This window comes from Mixophyes fleayi, chromosome 1, assembly GCF_038048845.1.
Source record: "Mixophyes fleayi isolate aMixFle1 chromosome 1, aMixFle1.hap1, whole genome shotgun sequence".
Lineage (NCBI taxonomy): Eukaryota > Metazoa > Chordata > Amphibia > Anura > Limnodynastidae > Mixophyes > Mixophyes fleayi.
Genome location: NC_134402.1, coordinates 427,233,638 through 427,258,593, shown reverse-complemented (window position 1 = coordinate 427,258,593; position 24,956 = coordinate 427,233,638). Strand labels below are relative to the sequence as shown.

Below are 24,956 nucleotides of genomic sequence, written 5' to 3'. Positions count from 1 at the left end.
GTATGTGGCTAATAGTGTAGCTAATAGTGTGGCTGTGTGGCTAATAGTGTGTCTGTGTGGCTGAGGGTACTACTGATGTATGATTGTGGGGAAATGCAGACTGAGGTGGTCTTTTATATTTAACCCTTGATTGATGTGGACATTTTCATGGAGTGATATACTCACATACAGAGAAGTGATTACATAGCCTTTACCTACCTGATTGATTACTGCATTTGGAAAGGACGAGCTAAATGAGAGATCTGGTGTGAGAGGCATCTATTTTATCCGGCTACTATTTTGCACGGAGGGACGCTCAGTCCTGAAGTCAGCTCTTCATAAACCATCAGCGTCCTAATGTGCAGCAATACACAGGTGACCGTGATTGGTCCTGGCAAGTACTGTATGTCATTTTATTTACACCTATTGGATTGTTTTAAGGAGTTATAATTAACTTGAACCTGCATATTAGAATTTACAGACACGTGAATATCAGACAGTCTATCACATAATGAGAGATTTAGTTAGAGGGGGGGCGAGCTGGCCACTCGACCCCTCCAAGTACTGTTTGAGTTACTAAAAATATACAGATAGGACTTGATATTAATATGTATATAATATATATGTGATTTTTACATTAGATTTGATCATCTGGGGCACACAAATACTTGATAGCTTATTTGTACACTGAAATTTAAAGTTGATATTTGTGTGCTACATGAAAAAACAGTCAGTATTTACCTTATGTGCAAAACAGGATACCAATTTGCACCCCTTGCATTGTAACATGGTTTTGTCCAGGAGACTGAAATAAGAAGTTTTTTAAGTTAAGATCCTTAATGAATCAGACCCCAGGTAATTATTGTTCTTACCATCTTGGACAAGCCGATCATCATATACATAGATGTACATATTTTATATGTGATTTGAATGTGAAATAAGTTTATAGATAATAACGATATAGTTAAATACATACTCTATTTTATTGATTTTATGCTAAATAAATATTTTTTAATCATTATCAGGAACCTAAATGTATTCTACCAATTCTGTTTACTTTTTAATTTTTATTTGATATAACCAAGATGACTGGCGCTCCTTATTGTGGTTTTTATTGGATAATCAGCATACATTTTCTTTCAACATCAAGACAACATAAAATGACACATGCAACAAAAAGAAAACTAAACGAACAAAGGACACGGGGGAAGAAAGACAGAAAATCACATATACTAATTTCTGCCAGATAAACCTGACTAAAAACACAAATTCTAAAATGAAAATAATCCTCCGCTGCCGAGGGCTGCTTTCCATAGCACAGTAATTTAATAAGGAAATGTAATCGTTTAATCCTGGAAGTGCATCATGTTAGTATGAATTTCCCTTGAAGTGGGTTGACACACACAGGTCTAACCACCTGAAGTTGACAAACCACAAAACAAGAAGATAACATTTCTCAGAAGTGAAACCACACCACGTCAACCCTATATATATATATATATATATATAAAGTAATAGTCTGTTCACACAGCACCGAGAGATCATTGAGAATGGAGCATCTCTTCATCCCTTCCACCTTATCCCTCCTCTGTCTCATCAGTGGATGTAAGTTAACACGTAGATTAAATGTCATGTTGAATTGTTAGGATGTTTATCAGAATATATGCACATGCCATTCTGCACAGAGACTATTATTTGCATTTATTAATGGGGGTGGGAGGTGTCATAATGCACAAAGAGGACCACTGGCGGCCACCATGGTCAAGCTCAAGTGTTTGGAGCTGGGGTGTGTAACATAAGTTTGTCATAGGCACCATTCCATCTATAATTTCTACCAAATGCCACAATACAAATATCAATTCATGACTACTGCCTTATAAGTATACCATACAGAATATATTCAGACAACTTGGTATATATTGATCTTGCCCCATTAAAGTTTATAAAATACTTAACTTTTCCATTTGTTAATGGAAAAGCTCTGAATTGCCATCTGATCATGAATGATTTTAAAGAGGCAGTTTCATATTTTTCTTGGTGATGTCTAGCCCATGTATTTTGCAGTTTTGCCTGTTTTTATGGGAAGGAACATGAATTAGCATGACAAGATAGCTTTATTTGCAATAAGGGCAACTTCTTCTTCTCATCTAACGTTTCCCTTATTCTTCAAAACATGGATTAATTTTGCCCATCCTGGAGAAGCCATCTCTTTAACTTCCCTCAACCTACCAATTTTAATTTCCCCATCACAACAAAATAACTTGTACACCTGATATATACCTTCCCCATCCAATATCTCTCCACCATCTCTCTGTTGGACTTCCTTTAATATTTGTTCCCTGCACTGTTGTCCACTGAAACAGCACTAAAGTTTCTAATGATCTTTTGGTTGCTAAAGCCAAGGGTCGTTACTCACTTTTAATTCTTCTGACCCTTTTAATGGCTAAATCCGTTCCTCATGAAGCCTCTACCTGATAATTAATCTAAGACTGAGCTCCTTGTGTACTTGCCCTTCCATCGCCTAAAATCTCTCTCAGTGTAACCAACTTCATCATCACTCCCTCAACACAAGACCATTGCATAGAATTATTTTTAATTCTGTTCTGTCCTATATGACAGTCAGGGTCTCTAAGATGCTGTGTCATTGTATGTCCCTGTATTGTTGTTGTTGTACAATAAGTTATTCTTTCTATGCATCGGCTTTAACTGTTTCCTATGGAGAAGATTATGTCTATAACCAGAACTCCCTATACCATACTGCCAAATGTGCTACTCATAAGAAAACCAAGACACTCCTAATGTGGTTATACTTTGAATGCTGCATTTGACGACAACACCATGATTGCCAACATATGAATACACTTTCTGGGGACACTTCTGCTATGCACATACCATGCAATATACAGTAAAATAGATGTTTAGTCCTGAAGGTTTGTGCAATATACATGCAATATACTGTATGTGGACATAGTACACGGTGACTAAGTGGTTAGCACTTCTGCCTTCAGCACTGGGGTCATGAGTTCAATTCCCGACCATGGCCTTATATGTGTGGAGTTTGTATGTTCTCCCAATGTTTGCATGGGTTTCCTCTGGGTGCTCCAGTTTCCTCCCACACTCCAAAAACATACTAGTAGGTTAATTGGCTGCTAACAAAATTGACCCTAGTCTGTCTCTGTCTGTGTGTGTGTTAGGGAATTTAGACTGTAAGCCCCTGCAAAAAAAGCAACAACACCCCAATTTTGGTCCACCCACTCCAGGGGGTAAATGTATGAACCTCCGATTTCTGCAACTCGCCGGAGATTGGCGACTTTGCAGGGAAAATTTAAAGCGGTGATGGCTTGTAAAGGCAAGTTTGCCTTTAAAAGCCATCGCCGCTTTAAATATTCACTGCAAAGTTACCGATTTCCGGCGACTTGCAGAAATCGGAGGTTCATACATTTAACCCCTGGTCTTATACACACTTACTCCCATCCTTAGGACCTGTACACACAGATACTTTGCATCCCTGTGCTCTGGAGATATAACTTCATTTCTGTGTCCTAAAACTGCATCAGACCTTTTTGTTACTTATTTGTTATACCTAAACTCATGAAACCTAGCAGCATGATTAATGATCTGGGACAGACACTTTCTCCTGATGCTCATCTAACACAATTTTGCTCGATAAGATGTACCCTAGCAGTTGGAAGGTCTCAGGTTGCTCATTGTGATCTATACTACATTATAATATAATATTGTCAGTATGCTTTAATCTACAGATGCCTGTATGGATATTATTGGAGGAAATGAGGCTGCTCCACACTCCAGACCGTACATGGCTTATCTTAAAGAGACAAAGGATAGAAAAACATCATCATGTGGAGGAGCGCTAATTAAAGAAAACTGGTTGCTAACTGCAGCTCATTGTAAATTGTAAGTGTGGTACACATTCTTTTCCAAGCATGTATTAGCGGCATTGCTCATCTTTACAACATGAGGATTTCCCATGATTTTTGTCCCCACAGTTTTGCTACTACAAGCCTAGGTTGGCAGCACTAGGGTTGGATAAGCTGTTGTGGGGCTGGGGACACAGCAGGGTTTTTTTTTCTTCAATTTTTTAGCTGCTTTACATGTATTGCTGTTGTAAATATAGTTCTTTATGTCAACTTTACAACCCTATCTACATTTTACATGTCGCCATTTTAACTGTTTTTGCTCGCAGCTCCCTGAGCTGTGAGCTGAAAGCCAGGCTAAAACTAGTTTTGAATAAGAGTAACATAGAGTCACTCATCACAACCTGCAGAATCTGGACTGTAAGTCATTCTTGGCAACTGTAAATATTCGAGCTCCGGGAGATCCCGAAGGAGGGAGTGTGGTGAAGGGTGGAAGGGGGTGCGGCGCCAATCATTTTTGGCCCCACCCCCACACAAAAAACTTTGTTTTGTAGCGGACAGCAGGGCCAAAATGACGCGTTTCACCGCGAATCCCGTCATGGAGGGCCCCATCCTGCCCACTTCACTAGGAAATGGACAGGATGCTGGAGAATTGCCTACTCTCCCAGGAGTTCGGGAGACCTACCCGGAATTCGGGAGTCTCCTGGACATTCCGGGAGAGTGGGCCAGTATGCTGTAATTGTGCAGGTTATATCTATACTTAGAAGCTCCCTTCTCAGGCCTTTCAATTAAAAATTGAGTAGTGTTCAGGCCAAAGGCTTATACGGAACTGGACAAAGCATTCAGTCCTCCAAAGCAGCTTTTTAAAGATGACATATGTAAGCCTAGAGACCAAACAGATATTAAATGGATAGGTTTTCTTAAATACATCCTTGACATACCCCCCAGTATGATGCCTTGTCACACACAGTACTACCAGTTTTCAATTACAATAGCATGGGCTGAGGAGTCAGGTTGACTTGTATGTAAGTGTAAATACTTTAAAACCTATTCATGTCCAGTTGTGAATTTAACAATGTTTAAACTGAACTGATTTGCATTATTTGGCTTTTCAGCGGGAATGGCACGAAGGTTATACTAGGTGCACACTCGCTGACAAAAAACGAACAGCAGCAGCAGAAATTTAGCATTAAACGTGCTATTCCGCACCCTTGCTTTGACAAGTACACAAAAGTCCATGACATTCAACTTATACAGGTAAGAACAATGACATAATTAACTGTTATAATAAATTACTAACCTCTTGTTCTGTTTATTTTTGCATTTATGAAGTGGTCTCCCATATAAGTGTTAACAGCGCTGAGCAGAAATATCTGATATGCCAATGCTAGAGTGCTCCCATTACCTGCACACTGTGAAGGTAGCAATCTTTGGGCTGTACTAATGTTTAACCCATTAATTCATTATTTACTTTTTAAATTACTGAGGCACGAGGTAAGAAGTGCCTCATACCTCAGTGTTTCCTAGTAAATGTATAGGCTGTATTCTCAAGAATATTGGTCCAACTCACAAGGGTGACTCCACTGTGTGCAGCTCAGGGGTCCGATTATATATAGAAGGAAGATATAACACCAAACTGCTTACCAAACAGAATTTCTCCCATAAATTATACAAGTATTTTTTTACATTAAACATGTCTATGAATGGGTCATGTGATCAGCATACGCCTGTAATAAGATCACGCTCTGTTATCTCACATGGAAAAATACCCTGCTTATAACAGTTACTAGAAGCTTTTTCTCTCATGTTATTTGCTGCACAGTTTTTTTTAACAGAAAAGTCCCTATTTTTTTTATTATCAAGAGGCACTTGGCCTAACACCTTGGAGTGTGATAGGTAAAAATTTAGGATGTGGCTGGGCAGATTAGAGGTCTTACCTGGGTGGATGATAGCCAGGGGTCTTAAGCAGGTGGCTTTGTAGAGCGAGCGAATGTAGAATATTCATATATAAAATGTTAATCTTCTGTTTGCAAAAATCTGAATTGACTGTTTCCACCCTGCTGGTAGATGCAATAATGCTTGTGGAAACTATAGTTTATAGTGTATACATCACTAACAAAAATTATTAGTTTAAGTAAATATTGAGAGAGTTGTCATTTCAATTCCCGCCTCGGGCAGAGGATGATATCAGTACATCCAAAAAGGAGATGTCCACCCAGAACGTATTGTTTAATTAATTCATCAATTAATAAAAATATGCTTTGCAAAGAATGGTATTGATTTTGCTGCTTGAAAAGCAACTTTTAAACCATATCTTCTTAGAACTTTACTTCCTGAAAAGGGTTAACAAGAATGTTGAGACACTGTGAAATAAACTAACAGTAGCTTTGACAGCTTGACAATAGATGTTGTCATGGGAATGTAGATGCTCAGACAGCTATCTATTTATTGACACATCTCAGCTGATATCTCCAGCTCAGAAGTAAATAGGTTATATACTTTGGTATGTGTTTATTTTTGCAGAAATTAACTTATAAATATTAAGATTTTTAAAAATATGAATTTTGTACGGCGTTCCCTTTAATGCTGAGAGGTTTGATAAGGGTTTACTCCCAGTGAGCTCACATGTGTGTTTTTATGTTGCAGCTTGACAAATCTGCAAAGTTGAACAAGTTTGTGTCAGTTCTTCCTCTCCCAAAACATGAAGAAAACTTCAAAGCTAAAACAATGTGCAGCACCGCCGGATGGGGGGTGACTAATTTTAAAAAGCAGACGGTGTCAGATGTTCTTCGGGAAGCTAATCTGACAGTTGTAGACAATGGCACATGCAAAAAAATATATAGTAAACAAAAAAACAAAAACCAAATAACCAGTAGCATGATGTGCGCCGGACCCCTTAAGAAACGTAACGATGACGCATGCCAGGTAAGTGTTATTGATTTTCCACAAAGTGATATCTAGTATATTGTGCAGAACTATTAAAACTAGGAACAGAACTTGTCATATGACATATAGTAAAAGAGGACCAATATCTCTTACAGGAAGTATAGCCTGTTTAATGTTTATATACATGTTTAGATGCAATGTTAGAATACAGTACATTACACTTATCTTATCCATTTGTCTGTCCATATGCACTTAACGGGGTCAACTTTTTGATAGCCCCTTATTCTAAACCCCCGATAACTCGCCTGTTACATGTATCGGAGAGTCATCTGCCTATAGCACGTGAATAGAACTCTACTGAAGCACTATTTACAGAATGAGACCTATGGAGATTTCACAACTGCCCTATTTGCTATATACGGGGGGAAGGATTGATTAAGAAGGAGTTATCCAAAGTTTACAACTCCTTTGACCTATCCACCTGAATAACAGTACTCATATTAAAGGTCATCCACCATTAATAGCTTAACAAGTCGGTGACGTCAAAACATGTCCAATGGCACCGGAACTATACCGTGTATATAAAAACACGGTGGCTCGGTATCTTGCCTCTGTACAAAGATATATCTGTAAGCTAAGTGGGTTCGGTCTACGATAGCCCTGGTTAGTGTGTAATTGTGTGCATGTGGTAGATTAGACTCTACTCATACCTGGGGTGCCACTTACCTCTCTCGCCCCTGACACAAGAGAGCTTAAACTTTTATACTTGTGTAATGTACACTTTACAACACAAATAATTTCTCTTCATCATTGCCGAGGAGACCACAGAGGTCAAAGCCAATGTTTGAAATTTTGCATCAAAATATTTTGTATATTTAATTAATTCCCTTTACTTTATTGCCCCACAAAACCTGCTGTCTCATATTACCTCCTGATAGGAACACCCGTGGCTGTAAGCACCACTGGAGCCCGAAGCAATGTACTAGGTACCTACAACCTGGCTACTTAGTCAGAGGCCTGCTGACTTTTTACACCTTATTTGATTGAGCCAATTTTCACAGTTTACCAAACATCAAGAAAATGTATAAAAGCATTAGAGATTCTAAAATTAATTGCACCAACCCCTCCCCAGTCCATACATTTTTGGGAAGTATTAATCATTAGAATGTATGGTTTTGTATTTCCCACTATGCTCCTTCATATATTGCAGAAAAACGATATATTGTTTTAATAAAAACAACAGAAAAACATTTTTTGGCGACACAAATCACATTCCAACACTGTGTAACACACAAAAGGATGAACTAAATTTCTCCCGGACTACCTTTGTGTCACCGTAGTACACAATATGCCCACTATCCCATTTGGGAGACAAGGAAGTGGCCTCTACTGGCCGAGAGAGTGATTGGATGATAAGAAGTTGTGATTTTCCCATTACAAAGTTCATCCTGGAGCTGAAACATTCAGGACCAGGAACAGCGTCCCTGAGCGTGAACAAATGTCTGTATTGGACTTACAAGTTCACTACTGAAAGTGAACAGATGATTAATGAAGGTCATCCTCTCACTTCTGGAAGGTGCTCATAGTTCATTCATCCTGACCAGTAATAGCAGTTGTTCTATGAGTGATTAGGAGACAGACCAATGCATGGAGCTTCTCTTGTGTCTGAACCTATATGGAAGCAGTAGTATACAGATTTAATAGATACGTCTGTGGCAGAAAGGGATTAGTAAACATGATGAATGTCTTGCAAGATATTTAGTTATAAAGTTGCTAGTGAATTGACTTACTCTTTCAAATTGCATATTGGTGACCCCATATTATTTTACACTACGGTCCTCCTTTTTCTATCCTTATTATTAAAGCCTCTCTGATTTTGCACTCTACCCTAAATGCTAGGTATTCTATAATCTTATCTTATTACAATCTGTCTTTCTATGCTTCCTCTGTTTTACAGAACGTAAAGGTAAGTTTCGTTTCCCTGTTACATTAGAACCAGAAAGAAATCTCCAGATTGCACATAATCAGTGTAAACGATATCACAAGTGGAAACATAATTATGTGCATGGTTACAGTACGTAGGCCCAGCAATGAAGGGATTCTGCAGAGAATAAGTCTGTGGTTTTAGCAGTGTACAAGGCTTCATATTGCCTGTTTTATTTTAATGTAGGTATGTGGTGTATGTGTGATTCAGCAGCTCTTTGTATGACTGGATCAGACGTATCTGGTTGCTACTGTAAGCGAGTGCGGCTTGTGTTTGTGTTATAAGCACTGAAGGATAAAAGCTTTCTAACATTCTAAAGAGATGTACATACAAAGAAGGATGTATGCAATGGACAGCACAATATAACATGTTGTATAGCCTAACAATAACTTATCGGCTGTACAAAAAGTGGGCCATTGCCGAGCTGACTGTACAATAGGCCAATGTCCAAATTGTATCCAGCAACGGCCAGTATATTAGACAGTGTATTACCGACCAGCCAATTGGACAGCTCAGCATTGTTGAACAGAAAATGCAATCGGCATTGACAAGCATATGATAGGCGATTATTTATGACGGTGTATTGACCAAGTTCCTCTTTCAATACATTTGCTTATTGGAGCCATACCTGATTTCTGCTCATCATGTGTGAACTTACTGTGTTATGTGATCTCTTTCAGGGGGATTCCGGTGGTCCGTTGATATGTAATAATAAATACGCAGGAATCATCTCATTTGGGCCTCATAATAAATGCGGTGATCCCAAAATACCAGGAGTCTACACTCGGCTAACAACGAGCTATCTGAAGTGGATAATCGATACAACGGGCGGGATGTATTTTGACTTTTAGAGTGATATTACCACCAATGCATTACATACACATTATCTATAATAAACAGCATATAAATAGATGCATGTGACATCATCTTGTGAGCAATGAAATATTGAAATATATTCATGTGAACAAATGTACTAATAAGAGCATATTCACTGTAAACCTGAGTCATTAAGCAGAGTAAAGCATATAAAAGGAGTAACTTTGCACCTGGGCAAAACCATCTTGCATTGGAGGGGGAGGCAAATTTAAAATGTTGGGACAGATTTATAGTTGGGATAGGGCGTGTCCTAGATCAAATTTAAATTTCAGTGTAAAAATAAAGCTATCAAGTATTTATGTGCTACATGAAAAAGCAGCCAGTATTTAACATATGTGCAAAATAATAAATTAATGTGCACCCCTTGCATTGTAACATGGTTTGTCCCGGAGAACATTTACTCCTTTTATTGCTTTAGTTTCCTTAATGACTCAGGCCCTCTACCTTTAATTTGATTTACATTTTGTTTTGACATCCGCATGCTGTAGGAAGTCATCATGTTTAGAGCAATAGCTACTAATTAGCTCTGAATGACCTCATGAGATTACACTGACTTGGCATTAGCCCACAGACCAGCCCCCACTGATAGATAATGTGAATGACAGAGGCAAAATAGGAGGAAATACTGGAGAGAAGGCAGAGCCCAGCTTTGAAAATGATTGTCTCCATATTGTTTAAACAAAATTTTATTGAAACGAGATTTACATTGAAATAAATTGCTTAAGAGCAATACATAAACAATGCAATAATCAAAAATATAATTATGAGACCAGCATCATAAAAACAAGGATATACAATTCATTAATACAATAAATCATAAAATCATTCAAGTTTAAAAACATTATCAAGTTAAAAGTGTATTCCACATTTATAAATGCTGCTTATGTGCTTATGGTATCTAACAAATTAAATGTACAGTGTAGTACTACTGTTCTGTCATACTTCCTTTTTATTTTGCAACTGTTTGTATATTTATAAGTGTGTCATTTTAATATATTTTTATTATACAGTATATGTATAAGTACTGTACTTTTTATTTTAAATCTAAATTCTTTAATAAATTGTGTCTTTGATCTAAAGTAATTAGACCCTTTGACTGGCAGTGTGTTAACTTTTCCTCCTGGATAGCGATATGCTAGATTGTATGTGTGCTGTAAAGCTTGTATATTGCACCAAAAACACAGAGATGAACTATTATTAGTTGGTGGAAGCATGGTTTTAGGGTGGGTGGGGTATGTTGTCACTCAATTCTGTAACTTGTGTGAAAGGTGGACGAGACAGTGATGGAAAGGCGTTAACCTCTTTCAATTATATCCAAATCATGTAACAGTGATCTCTAACCTGACGATAATCTACAGGCCCCCCGGAACACATGAAGATAAAGCAAAGGCTATAAAAATAATTGAAAAACTGGGTTTTCGGCTGTTGCTGTAATAAAAAGAAAATACTGTTCAAAAATTAATATTGAACAGTAAATGAGGGTGGCAGTGTCCAAGCTGATTCCAAGGTTTGAAAAGTTGTGTAGTGCACAACAGGCGCACACATCCCATTAATAAATAATAATAAGTTTGGTATTTTTATAACATTCTTTAATAACCAAACACATATTTGTACATATTGTTGTTTTATTTTGTTTGAGTGTTAATGAGTGCTGTAAATTGTTCTTTTAAAATAAATATACATTTTTTTTTCACAATTTTCATTGGATTTATGTGTATTAGTTTTGCAAACAACTTAATAAGTATTTCTGTCCTGACCAAAATACTTATTACGTTATTTTGACCCAAATACTTAAAAATCGGGACTACCATGTAATTATTTGGACTTAGGGGTGCCTTGAAAAATTTATGGAGACCCTAAGGGTGCCTCGAACTGAGAACGTTTGGGAACCACTGCTGTAAAGTGATGGTGAGATGCAGTAGCCAGCGGGTTGCAGGGTGGATATCTCTGGTAGAGGAGGAGAAATAAGTATCCTGCGGATTGCAGGGTTAGATACCTCTGGAAAAGTGGAGAGATGAGTAGCCTGAGGATTGTAGGGTTGGATAAGGTGGTGAGATGAGTAGCCTGCGGATTGCAGGGTTGGATACGGTGGTGAGATGAGTAGCCTGCGGATTGCCGGGTTGGATACGGTGGTGAGATGAGTAGCCTGCGGATTGCCGGGTTGGATACGGTGGTGAGATGAGTAGCCTGCGGGTTGCAGGGTTGGATACCTCTGGAAAAGTGGAGAGATGACTAGCCTGAGGATTGTAGGGTTGGATAAGGTGGTGAGATGAGTAGCCTGCGGATTGCAGGGTTGGATACGGTGGTGAGATGAGTAGCCTGCGGATTGCAGGGTTGGATACGGTGGTGAGATGAGTAGCCTGCGGGTTGCAGGGTTGGATACCTCTGGAGAGGTGGTGAGATGAGTAGCCTGCAGGTTGCAGGGCTGGATACCTCTGGAAAGGTGGTGAGATGCAGTAGCCAGCGGGTTGCAGGGTGGATACCTCTGGTAGAGGAGGAGAGATAAGTAGCCTGAAGATTGCAGGGTTAGATACCTCTGGAAAGGTGGAGAGATGGGTAGCCTGCGGATTGCAGGGTTGGATAAGGTGGTGAGATGAGTAGCCTGCGGATTGCAGGGATGGATAAGTTGGTGAGATGAGTAGCCTGCGGATTGCAGGGATGGATAAGGTGGTGAGATGAGTAGCCTGCGGATTGCAGGGATGGATAAGGTGGTGAGATGAGTAGCCTGTGGGTTGCAGGGTTGGATATCTCTGGAAAGGTGGTGAGATGAGTAGCCTGTGGGTTGCAGGGTTGGATACCTCTGGAAAGGTGGTGAGATGAGTAGCCTGCGGGTTGCAGGGTTGGATACCTCTGGAAAGGTGGTGAGATGAGTGGCCTGGGGATTGCAGGGTTGGATAAGGTGGTGAGATGAGTAGCCTGCGGGTTGCAGGATTGGATACTTCTGGAAAGGTGGTGAGATGAGTAGCTTGCGGGTTGCAGGGTTGGATACCTCTGGAAAGGTGGTGAGATGAGTAGCCTGTGGGTTGCAGGGCTGGATACCTCTGGAAAGGTGGTGAGATGAGTAGCCTGTGGGTTGCAGGGTTGGATACCTGTGGAAAGGTGGTGAGATGAGTAGCCTGCGGGTTCCAGGGTTTGATACCTCTGTAAATGTGGTGAGATGAGTAGCCTGTGGGTTGCAGGGTTGGATACCTCTGAAAAGGTGGTGAGATGAGTAGCCTGTGGGTTGCAGGGTTGGATACCTCTGGAAAGGTGGGGAGATGAGTAGCCTGTGGGTTGCAGGGTTGGATACCTCTGGATAGGTGGTGAGATGAGTAGCTTGCAGGGGTTGCAGGGTTGGATACCTCTGGAAGGTGGTGAGATGAGTAGCCTGTGGGTTGCAGGGTTGGATACCTCTGGAAAGGTGGTGAGATGAGTAGCCTGTGGGTTGCAGGGTTGGATACCTGAGGAAAGGTGGTGAGATGAGTAGCCTGCGGGTTGCAGGGTTTGATACCTCTGTAAACCTGGTGAGATGGGTAGCCTGTGGGTTGCAGGGTTGGATACCTCTGGAAAGGTGGTGAGATGAGTAGCCTGTGGGTTGCAGGGTTGGATACCTCTGGAAAGGTGGTGAGATGAGTAGCCTGCGGGTTGCAGGGTTGGATACCTCTGGAAAGGTGGCGAGATGAGTAGCCTGCGGGTTGCAGGGTTGGATACCTCTGGAAAGGTGGTGAGATGAGTAGCCTGCGGGTTGCAGGGTTGGATACCTGTGGAAGGTGGTGAGATGAGTAGCTTGGGGATTGCAGGGTTGGATACCTCTGGAAAGGTGGAGAGATGAGTAGCTGATAATGTTAAAACACTTGAGAGCAGAAAGCTGGTAAAGGTGGAAGTAAGTTGAACAGGTTACACTGAGAAGCAATGAGCAGAGAGCAGAAGCACAGAGATCCACACAGGTGTATAACTCAGGAGCTGGATGAATGATAAGCTGTGTCTGCGGCACTGGAATGAACAGCAAAATCACAAGTCAGGTACACAGGTAAGAATCACCAGGAACAGGAGTCAAATGATTGCTTCCTATCAGGTAGAGTGACCTGATGATCTGGCTCAGACTTCTGGGGGAGGCTGTCTTTTAAGGAGTAATGTGAATCATGCAGAGGAAACAAGCTTAGCTCAGCAGGAAGGGAAACAGTTCAAGCGCCACAGTGGCCCCTTTTGTGGCATGGTGGCACTGCAGGCTATATATATCCAACATAGCTCCTGGCTCCTATCACAATTTGCTTCCTGCAAATCATGACAGGAGCCAGGAGGCCAAGTGGTCTTGATTTTTGTTATGGAGTCTGTACCTCAACTTTGCCACAGGAACCCAATGCACAAGGTCATCACCGTGGCCTAGTGGTTAGCACTTCTACCTCACAGCACTGGGGTCATGAGTTTTATTCCGGACCATGGCCTTATCTGTGTAGAGTTTTTATGTTCACCCATATATGCGTGGGTTTCCTACCAAACGCCAAAAACATACTATTACAGTCATGGCCAAAAGTTTTGAGAATGACACAAGTATTGGTTTTCACAAAGTTTGCTGCCTCAGTGTTTTGGGACCTTTTTTTCAGATGTTGCTATGGTTTTGTCACGGGCACTAGGAGTCTTTACCCAGGGATCACCAGATGGTAGGCTTACCAGAGCAATGTAGATGGTAATAGGGTACTCTGGTAGCTGGGTGATCACGGAACATGAAATGATGGCCGATGAGATGCTCAGGAAAGTCTATGACTAGCAACACTGGTAATAATGAGGTAATGATACACAAGGAACTGTATGGACAAGGACACGTGAAGGTAGTCAGTGGTCTGCGATAGCAAGTTGTACCACTGCTATAGTGAGGAGGAATGTCCAACAGAAACAAGGAGGTGATGAGAGTCAGCGGTCTGCGGGTAGCAAGTTGTACCGCTGTCTGAGTGAAGGAATGGAATCCAAGTGGAGGTATCCAGGTAGTCAGTGGTCTGCGGTAGCAAGTTGTACCACTGCTATGTGAGAGGATAATGGAACAGGTGATACCGGAAACAGGGATCAGTGGTCTGACATCAGCAAGTTGTACCACTGAATATATATGTGAGGAGGTGCACGGGGGAAGACTGCAACACAGGATATACACAGGCACCTTATACACGATCCACAGTAATATGCACAATATAGATATATATATATGTAAATGACTGATCAGGTCTGCAATCTAGAAAGTCTCTTGAAGTAGTCCAGCACAATGATAACACAGTCAATGATGGCAATAGACTCAGCGGATAGCAGACTCCAGAGAGAACCAAACACAGTCCAGCAAGATATGCAATACACAGCACAGTCAATGAGAAGTATGCATACCGTGGTTCAGCAGTAGCAGTCAGATGGGATTGCAGCGGTACCTGAGCGGCTGGAGGCCGACTGGATAGGAAGTCCCTGGATAGGTGAAGCAGCGGTCTAGCAGGTGCAGCGCACAGATGAGTAGCCCAACAGGGACACGAATCCACAGGAGTCAGCAACACGTGGAACTGGACTCATAGGGGACCCAGGAGAATGGAGATGATCCAGCAGAGGGTAGTAGATAAGATACAAATCCAATGCTGACAGAAGGGTAGAGACCAGTGGAACACGTGAAGGCGTGGAGAGTGGATCAGCAGGAGATGGACGATAGCGTTGACCACCGCAGCAGGACTCAGCGGCACACGGAGGTAACCAGTAGCAACCACAGGAACCAACAGCGATGGGAAACAGGAGTGCAGCGCAGGACCGGAGCTGTTGATCACGAAGTGTAACAGATGGTAATGAAAGCGGCAGTCTCGAGGAAGTCACAGCAAAGATGAGATGAGACTATAGTGCACGGAGGCAGCGGATAGTAATCAGCTGGCAGTCACGATGTTGAACACAGGCGAGTTGCAAGCAGGAGACTGTAGTGCACAGAGGCAGCTGATAGTAGTCAGCTGGCAGTCACGATGTTGAACACAGGCGAGTTGCAAGCAGGAGACTGTAGTGCACGGAGGCAGCGGATAGAAATCAGCAAACAGACTTGATGAGAAGCAGGTGAGTGAGGTAAAAGCTGGAGTGCACGGAGGCAGCGGATAGCAATGAGCAACAGACCCAAAGATATGCAATAGCGATGAAGTGGTATAGAAGACTGTAGTGCACGGAGGCAGCGGATAGGAATCAGCAAACAGTCATGATGATACAGTTGATGGTAGAAGTGGTATGGAACCACAGTAGTAGAAGTGGTTTGGAAACCACAGGAATCAGCAGCGCTGAATACACGAGTAATACAGGAACACCTTCAGAGACTCATGAGGAATGAGACTCCAAGATCAGGCAACGTGGTGGTGACCACAGGTGCTTAATATAGGGAGGTTGCCTGATCTGCCAATTAAGTTAAAGGAGTATACACTGAAGTATAGAAAAGGGCTGCGCATGCGCAGACCCTCAGGATGGTGGACGGCCACGGTTCCTAAATGTCCGGGAAGAGGCACTCACGGTCCGGTGAGTGACAGTACCCCCCCTTTTAAAGGTGGGCACAGAACGCCTGGAACCGGGCTTGTCCGGATTTTTGGAGTAAAACTTCTTCAAAAGGGCAGGAGCATTAAGATCTTCAGCTTTGATCCAAGAGCGCTCCTCAGGACCAAAGCCCTTCCAATGAACGAGGAAGTGGAGGACTCCTCGCGAAATTTTTGCATCTAGTACCTCGGTAATCTCAAAATCCTCCTCCTGATGAACTTGAACTGGCTGCGGAGCTGAGGGAGGAGTTGAAAAACGGTTGATAATAAGAGGTTTGAGCAAAGATACATGGAAGGCATTAGAAATCCGAAGACTCTTAGGAAGAAGGAGTTTCACACATACTGGATTGATAACTTGAATGATCCTATATGGACCAATAAAACGAGGGGCGAATTTCATGGATGGAACCTTCAAACGAATATTTTTTGTGGATAACCAGACACGATCTCCAATTTTTAGTGGTGGAATAGCCCGCCTCTTCTTATCAGCGAAAGATTTATATTTGACAGATGTCTTCTTTAAACAGGTTCTGACCTGAGACCAGATATTTTTAAAGGTCTGACAAACCGTTTCCACCGCAGGAACTTGGGTGGGCGGGAGGGCAGGAAATTCCGGAAAAGACGGATGGTGACCGTAGACCACAAAGAATGGAGTTTTGGATGATGACTCATGGTACATGTTGTTATGGGCGAACTCAGCCCAAGGGAGTAACTCTACCCAGTTGTCTTGATTGGCTGATGAAAATATCCTTATAAAAGTCTCAAGATCTTGATTGACACGTTCGGTTTGTCCATTGGATTGTGGATGGTAAGAAGATGAGAGTGCTAATCGTATGCCCAAGGTTTTACAAAGGGCTCGCCAGAATCTGGACACGAATTGTACTCCTCTATCAGACACAATCTCAGATGGACATCCATGGATACGGAAGATCTCTTTAATGAAATGTTCAGCCAGGATAGACGAGGAAGGCAAACCAGACAGAGGGATGAAATGAGCCATCTTCGAAAATCTGTCCACTACCACCCAAATAGTGTTATGGTTCTTACTAGGTGGTAAGTCAGTAACGAAATCCATACTAATATGGGTCCATGGTTTGGACGGAATGGGTAGTGGTCGCAGCAACCCTGCTGGGGTTCTGCGGGAGGATTTGAATTGCGAACATAATTCACAGGAAGCAATGAACTCTTTGACGTCTCTCCTCATTGAAGGCCACCAGTAACTTCGAGAGAGGATCTCAAAAGTCTTGTGTTCACCGGCGTGTCCAGAAAAACGAGAGGCATGGAACCACGAAAGGATTTTCCTCCTTAGAGTAGGAGGCACGAGGGTCTTCCCAAATGGTAGCGTTTTGGTGGATGAAGCAGCCAGTGAGATACATTTGGGGTCTAGAATGGTATGGTTGGAAACCTCTTCTATATCAGAGGACGTAACAAAGGCTCTAGATAAGGCATCAGCTTTTTTGTTCTTGGCAGCTGGTTTGAAGGTAATTATTAATTCAAAACGGGAAAAGAAAAGAGACCATCTTGCTTGACGAGGGTTCAAGCATTGGGCAGACTGGAGATATGACAAGTTCTTATGATCCGTGAAGATCGTCACCGGATGGCGAGCTCCCTCCAACAAGTATCTCCATTCCTCTAATGCGGCTTTGATAGCCAGTAATTCCTTGTCTCCGATGGTATAATTCTTCTCTGCGGGTAGGAGACCCCGAGAATAGAAGGCACAAGGGTGGAATTTTTGCTGTTCCGAGCGTTGGGAGAGAATAGCTCCTAAGCCCACATTAGAGGCATCTACTTCTAGAAAAAAGGGGAGTGTCACATCAGGCTGACGAAGGATTGGAGCCGAAGAGAAGGACTCTTTTAATGTTTGAAAGGCTTGAATAGCCTCAGTAGACCATTGCTTAGGATTAGCCCCTTTTCGAGTCAGGGCCACAATAGGAGATGCAATGGAAGAAAAGTCTTGAATGAAGCGTCTATAGTAATTGGCAAAACCTAAAAAACGCTGGATGGCACGAAGAGTAGTTGGCTGGGGCCAATGTAGTACAGCATTTACTTTGTCAGGATCCATCTTCAGACCAACTCCGGAAACAATATACCCCAAGAATGGAATCTGGGGTAATTCGAATGAACATTTTTCTAATTTACAGAACAATGAATTTTTCCGTAGCCTGGAGAGGACTTCTGCCACATGTTGGTGGTGAGAAGGCAGGTCCTGTGAAAAAATCAATATGTCGTCCAGGTAGACGACGACACATACATATAATAAGTCCCGAAAAATCTCATTGATGAAGCCCTGAAAAACAGCGGGGGCATTACATAGCCCGAAAGGCATTACCAGATATTCGTAATGCCCGTCTCTGGTGTTAAACGCCGTCTTCCATTCGTCACCGGAACGGATTCTGATTAAATTGTAGGCACCACGAAGATCCAACTTAATAAAAATACGGGCTCCCTTGATGCGGTCAAATAGCTCAGTGATCAACGGAATGGGATACCGATTCTTGATAGTAATGGCATTGAGTCCACGAAAATCTATACAAGGGCGTAATGATCCATCCTTCTTTTTGACAAAGAAGAACCCAGCTCCAGCGGGCGAGGTGGAAGGTCGAATAAACCCACGCTGGAGGTTCTCCCGTATATATTCAGATGTAGCTTGAGTTTCAGGTAACGAGAGTGGATAGACCCGGCCCCTGGGAGGAGTCTTGCCAGGAAGAAGATCAATCGGACAATCCCAAGAACGATGAGGAGGAAGACGTTCAGACTGAGCTTTATCAAAAACATCGGTAAATGAAGCATATTGAGGAGGGAGTCCCGGTGAAATAGCTGAGATGGAAGCTTGCTGTACCTTGAGAGGGATGACTTGGGAAAGGCAATGATGGTGACATTCAGGCCCCCAAGACGTGACTTGAGGGGTGCGCCAGTCAATCTGGGGAGAGTGACACTGAAGCCATGGAAGGCCTAGGACAATCAGACTTGTCGTAACAGGAAGAATTAAAAACGATATCTCTTCATGATGCAGAGCACCAATCTGAAGGGTTACTGGAGACGTACTCTGGGTGATGAGACCGTTGATGAGACGTGATCCATCGATAGCCGTCACAGTAATGGGAGTTTTTAAGGTAATCATTGGTAGAGACCATTGATTAACTAACGATTTGGAAATAAAATTTCCTGCTGCTCCGGAATCAATCAATGCCTGTGACTCAAAGGTCTTGGTAGCAAAGGAAATAGTCACATCAAAAGCGCAGACTTTAGATTTCATAGACGATGGAGAGGACTCCAGGGACCCTAACTTCACCTCTCCAGAACTAGTTAGGGCCTGGCATTTCCCGATCTCTTAGGGCAGGAGCTGAGGACATGAGTGGAATCAGCACAATAGATACAGAGTCTATTCTTGACTCTTCGTTTCCTCTCCTCAGAAGATAACTTGGAACGTCCTATCTCCATGGGAATCACAGCGGGTGACACTGGACGAAATTGAGGGTTAGAGCGAAAAGGTGCTTTAGCAGAAGTCGTTTTCTCAGCCTCTCTTTCACGAAATCTCATATCAACACGATGGCATAGAGAGATCAAATCTTCAAGTGACGAAGGAAGCTCTTGGGTAGTCAGTGCATCTTTAATTTTATCGGAAAGCCCCTGCCAGAAGGCGGCAACTAGGGCTTCAGTGTTCCACTGAAGTTCAGAGGCTAAGATCCTAAATTGAATGACGTACTGGCCTACAGTATGAGATCCTTGTCGCAGACGGAGGATGCTGGAAGCAGCGGAGGTCACACGACCTGGTTCATCGAACACACTTCGGAATGTAGAAATGAATTTGGCACTATCTTGTAATATTGGATCGTTCCTCTCCCACAGAGGGGAGGCCCAAGCCAGGGCTTGTCCTGAAAACAAAGAGATAAGATAGGCCACTCTGGAACGATGGGTAGAAAAATTTTGAGGTTGGAGCTCAAAATGGACTGAACATTGGTTAAGGAAACCCCTACAAGTTTTGGGGTCTCCATCGTACTTTGACGGAGTAGGCAGGTGAAGCGTGGAAGCTATAGACACCTGGGATGGCAATGGGGAAACGGAGGAAAGCACAGGAGCTTCAGTAGTAGCTGTCACAGTCTGTCCAGATGTTCCTTGGGAGGTTAATGACTGATAACACTGAAGTAACAGCTGTTGACGGGCATCCTGTTGCTCCACACGGCTAACCAGATGTTGCAGCATCTCTTTGGCGGTAGGTTCCACATCTGGGTCTGTCATGGCCTGATCTTACTGTCACGGGCACTAGGAGTCTTTACCCAGGGATCACCAGATGGTAGGCTTACCAGAGCAATGTAGATGGTAATAGGGTACTCTGGTAGCTGGGTGATCACGGAACATGAAATGATGGCCGATGAGATGCTCAGGAAAGTCTATGACTAGCAACACTGGTAATAATGAGGTAATGATACACAAGGAACTGTATGGACAAGGACACGTGAAGGTAGTCAGTGGTCTGCGATAGCAAGTTGTACCACTGCTATAGTGAGGAGGAATGTCCAACAGAAACAAGGAGGTGATGAGAGTCAGCGGTCTGCGGGTAGCAAGTTGTACCGCTGTCTGAGTGAAGGAATGGAATCCAAGTGGAGGTATCCAGGTAGTCAGTGGTCTGCGGTAGCAAGTTGTACCACTGCTATGTGAGAGGATAATGGAACAGGTGATACCGGAAACAGGGATCAGTGGTCTGACATCAGCAAGTTGTACCACTGAATATATATGTGAGGAGGTGCACGGGGGAAGACTGCAACACAGGATATACACAGGCACCTTATACACGATCCACAGTAATATGCACAATATAGATATATATATATGTAAATGACTGATCAGGTCTGCAATCTAGAAAGTCTCTTGAAGTAGTCCAGCACAATGATAACACAGTCAATGATGGCAATAGACTCAGCGGATAGCAGACTCCAGAGAGAACCAAACACAGTCCAGCAAGATATGCAATACACAGCACAGTCAATGAGAAGTATGCATACCGTGGTTCAGCAGTAGCAGTCAGATGGGATTGCAGCGGTACCTGAGCGGCTGGAGGCCGACTGGATAGGAAGTCCCTGGATAGGTGAAGCAGCGGTCTAGCAGGTGCAGCGCACAGATGAGTAGCCCAACAGGGACACGAATCCACAGGAGTCAGCAACACGTGGAACTGGACTCATAGGGGACCCAGGAGAATGGAGATGATCCAGCAGAGGGTAGTAGATAAGATACAAATCCAATGCTGACAGAAGGGTAGAGACCAGTGGAACACGTGAAGGCGTGGAGAGTGGATCAGCAGGAGATGGACGATAGCGTTGACCACCGCAGCAGGACTCAGCGGCACACGGAGGTAACCAGTAGCAACCACAGGAACCAACAGCGATGGGAAACAGGAGTGCAGCGCAGGACCGGAGCTGTTGATCATGAAGTGTAACAGATGGTAATGAAAGCGGCAGTCTCGAGGAAGTCACAGCAAAGATGAGATGAGACTATAGTGCACGGAGGCAGCGGATAGTAATCAGCTGGCAGTCACGATGTTGAACACAGGCGAGTTGCAAGCAGGAGACTGTAGTGCACAGAGGCAGCTGATAGTAGTCAGCTGGCAGTCACGATGTTGAACACAGGCGAGTTGCAAGCAGGAGACTGTAGTGCACGGAGGCAGCGGATAGAAATCAGCAAACAGACTTGATGAGAAGCAGGTGAGTGAGGTAAAAGCTGGAGTGCACGGAGGCAGCGGATAGCAATGAGCAACAGACCCAAAGATATGCAATAGCGATGAAGTGGTATAGAAGACTGTAGTGCACGGAGGCAGCGGATAGGAATCAGCAAACAGTCATGATGATACAGTTGATGGTAGAAGTGGTATGGAACCACAGTAGTAGAAGTGGTTTGGAAACCACAGGAATCAGCAGCGCTGAATACACGAGTAATACAGGAACACCTTCAGAGACTCATGAGGAATGAGACTCCAAGATCAGGCAACGTGGTGGTGACCACAGGTGCTTAATATAGGGAGGTTGCCTGATCTGCCAATTAAGTTAAAGGAGTATACACTGAAGTATAGAAAAGGGCTGCGCATGCGCAGACCCTCAGGATGGTGGACGGCCACGGTTCCTAAATGTCCGGGAAGAGGCACTCACGGTCCGGTGAGTGACAGGTTTACTGAAGTAAAATTACAAGCATTTCATAAGTGTCAAAGGCTTTTATTTACAATTGCATTAAGTCTATATTTGCAGTGTTGACCCTACTTTTTGAAGACCTCTGCAATTCGCCCTGGCATGCTGTCAATCAACTTCTGGGCCACATACTGACTGATGACCGCCCATTCTTGCCTAATCAATGCTTGGAATTTGACAGAATTTGTGGGTTTTTGTTTCTCCATCCCCCTCTTGAGGACTAACCACAAGTTCTCAATGGGATTAAGGTCTGGGGAGTTTCCTGAACATGGACCTAAAATTACGATGTTTTTATCCCCGAGCCGCTTACTTATCACTTTAGCCTTATGGCAAGGTGCTCCATAATGCTGAAAAAGGCATTGTTTGTCACCAAACTGTTCTTGGATGGTTGAGAGAAGTTGCTCTTGGAGGATGTTTTGGTACCATTCTTTATTCATGGTTGTGTTCTTAGGCAAAATTGTGAGTGAGCCCACTCCCTTGGCTGAGAAGCAACCCCATACATGAATGGTCTCAGGATGCTTTACTGTTGGCATGACACAGGACTGATGGTAGCACTCACCTTTTCTTCTCCGGACAAGCATTTTTCCAGATGCCCCAAACAATCTGAAAGGGGATTCATCAGAGAAAATGCCTTTACCCCAGTCCTCAGCAGTCCAATCCCTGTAGCTTTTGCTGAATATCAGTCTGTCCCTGATGTTTTCCTGGAGAGAAGTGACTTTTTTGCTGGCCTTCTTGACACCAGGCCATCCTCCAAAAGTCTTCGCTTCACTAAAGGTGCAGATGCACTCACACCTGCCTGCTGCAATTCCTGAGCAAGCTCTGCACTGGAGGTCCCCCGATGCCGCAGCTGAATCAACTGTAGAAAACGGTCCTGGCGCTTGCTGGATGTTCTTGGGTGCCCTGAAACCTTCATCACAACTATTGAAACTCTCTCCTTGAAGTTCTTGATGATTCGATAAATGGTAAATTTGGGTACACTCTTACTAGCAGCAATATCCTTGCCTGTGAAGCCCTTTTGTGAAAAGCAATGATGACTGCATGTGTTTCCTTGTAGGTAACTATAGTTAACAGAGGAAGAACAATGATTTCAAGCACTGCCCTCCTTTTAAAGCTTCCAGTTATTCTAATTCAATCAGCATGACAGAGTGATCTCCAGCCTTGTCCTCATCAGCACTCTTACCTGTGTTAATGAGAGAATCACTGACCTGATGTCAGCTGGTCCTTTTGTGGCAGGGCTGAAATGCAGTGGAAATACTGTTTTTGGGATAAAGTTCATTGTCATTGCAAAGAGGGACTTTGAAATGAATTACAATTCATCTGATTACTCTTCATAACATTCTGGAGTGTATGCAAATTGCCATCATAAAAACTGAGGCTGCAGACATTGTGAAAAATAATATTTGTGTCATTCTCAAAATTTTTGGCCATGACTGTAGGTTAATTGGCTGGTATTAAAATTGACCCTAGTCTCTCTCGGCCTGTGTGTATGTTAGAGAATTTAAACTGTAAGCCGCAATGGGTCATGGACTGATGTGAGTGAGTTCTCTGTACAGTGCTGCAGAATTAGTGGTGCTATATAAATAGCTGCTGATGATGATAAAGCCCCTGTCCCAAATGGTCACAGAAACTAAGTTCAGTCATTGACGTAACACTATTTCTATTTATGGACTCATAATGAATGATGATGATGGAGCCATGTCCAAGTCTAACACATATTAATCTTAATCCACCTGTGATCCTGTGAAGTTCTCTGCATGCAATGTCTACATCTTAGCATCCGATCCAGTGGCGCACGCTGGGGGGTTTCTTGGTCTCCAGAAACCACCCCCGCTCCGCTAAATAAGTGCCCACCATAGTGGCACTGTCCTATACAGCAGCCGCAACGCTGTCAAAGATGCATCCGCGGCGGTGCCGAATTGTATACAGCACCGCCGCGGACGCTACTTTGACAGCGCCGCAGCTGCTATATAGGACAGCGCTGCCGAAACGGAGCTGCTGCGCATGCGCGGGCGCATGTGCAGCAGCTTTCTCGTGTGTTTTTTTTTTTTGGGGGGGGGTCAGGGGGGAAACCCCTGACAATCCTGCGTGCGCCCCTGCAATCTGGTGTACATAAAGCTTTTGTACCATGTTGCATTTTCCCATCCTAAGTAACCCCATTTCTCTGATAGCAAATACTAAGTTTGTTTCTCCAAGAAAAGATGATATAACAAACAGCTTTAGCATAATTATCAGGATACTGTAAGAAGCTATGGATGATTTTCCATCTTACAAGCCACTATGGATTCCTAAGTACTGAATATTTGTTGTGTTTCTAAGAATTGAACCTCTGATAAAAAAAAGTTGTCTATTTTTATGCCAATATTTATACTAGGAAGTATGTTTATATGTAAATGTTGTTTTTAATATTTTAATTATGTTTTATATTTTTTTTTTATAAATATTGTTATATTTTGCATATCAGTGCTCTCGGTTTTTATATAATCTGTATGTGATACATATGTTCGACAGTTAATGATGAAATCTATATGGTTGACAGCATAAAATTGACAGGGTTGGAAAGTCGACAATAATGACATTGAAAGTATTATTAAATCAACAATTGAAATGTAGACAGTGTTATTAGGTCGACAATAATATCCCTATACCTAAGTCTATCCATAACCCTACCCATATA

General features: G+C 42.8%; 1 protein-coding gene across 1 annotated transcript; it reads left to right on the top strand.

Moving 5' to 3' along the window:
* Positions 1 to 1,516: 1,516 nt before the first annotated feature.
* Positions 1,517 to 11,251, top strand: LOC142100027 (granzyme A-like). The gene is made up of 5 exons (XM_075184025.1): positions 1,517 to 1,584; positions 3,741 to 3,894; positions 4,970 to 5,111; positions 6,501 to 6,779; positions 9,405 to 11,251. The coding sequence occupies exons 1-5, from the start codon at positions 1,530 to 1,532 to the stop codon at positions 9,573 to 9,575; spliced, it is 801 nt and encodes a 266-aa protein (XP_075040126.1). The 5' UTR covers positions 1,517 to 1,529; the 3' UTR covers positions 9,576 to 11,251.
* The last annotated feature ends 13,705 nt before the right edge of the window (positions 11,252 to 24,956 follow it).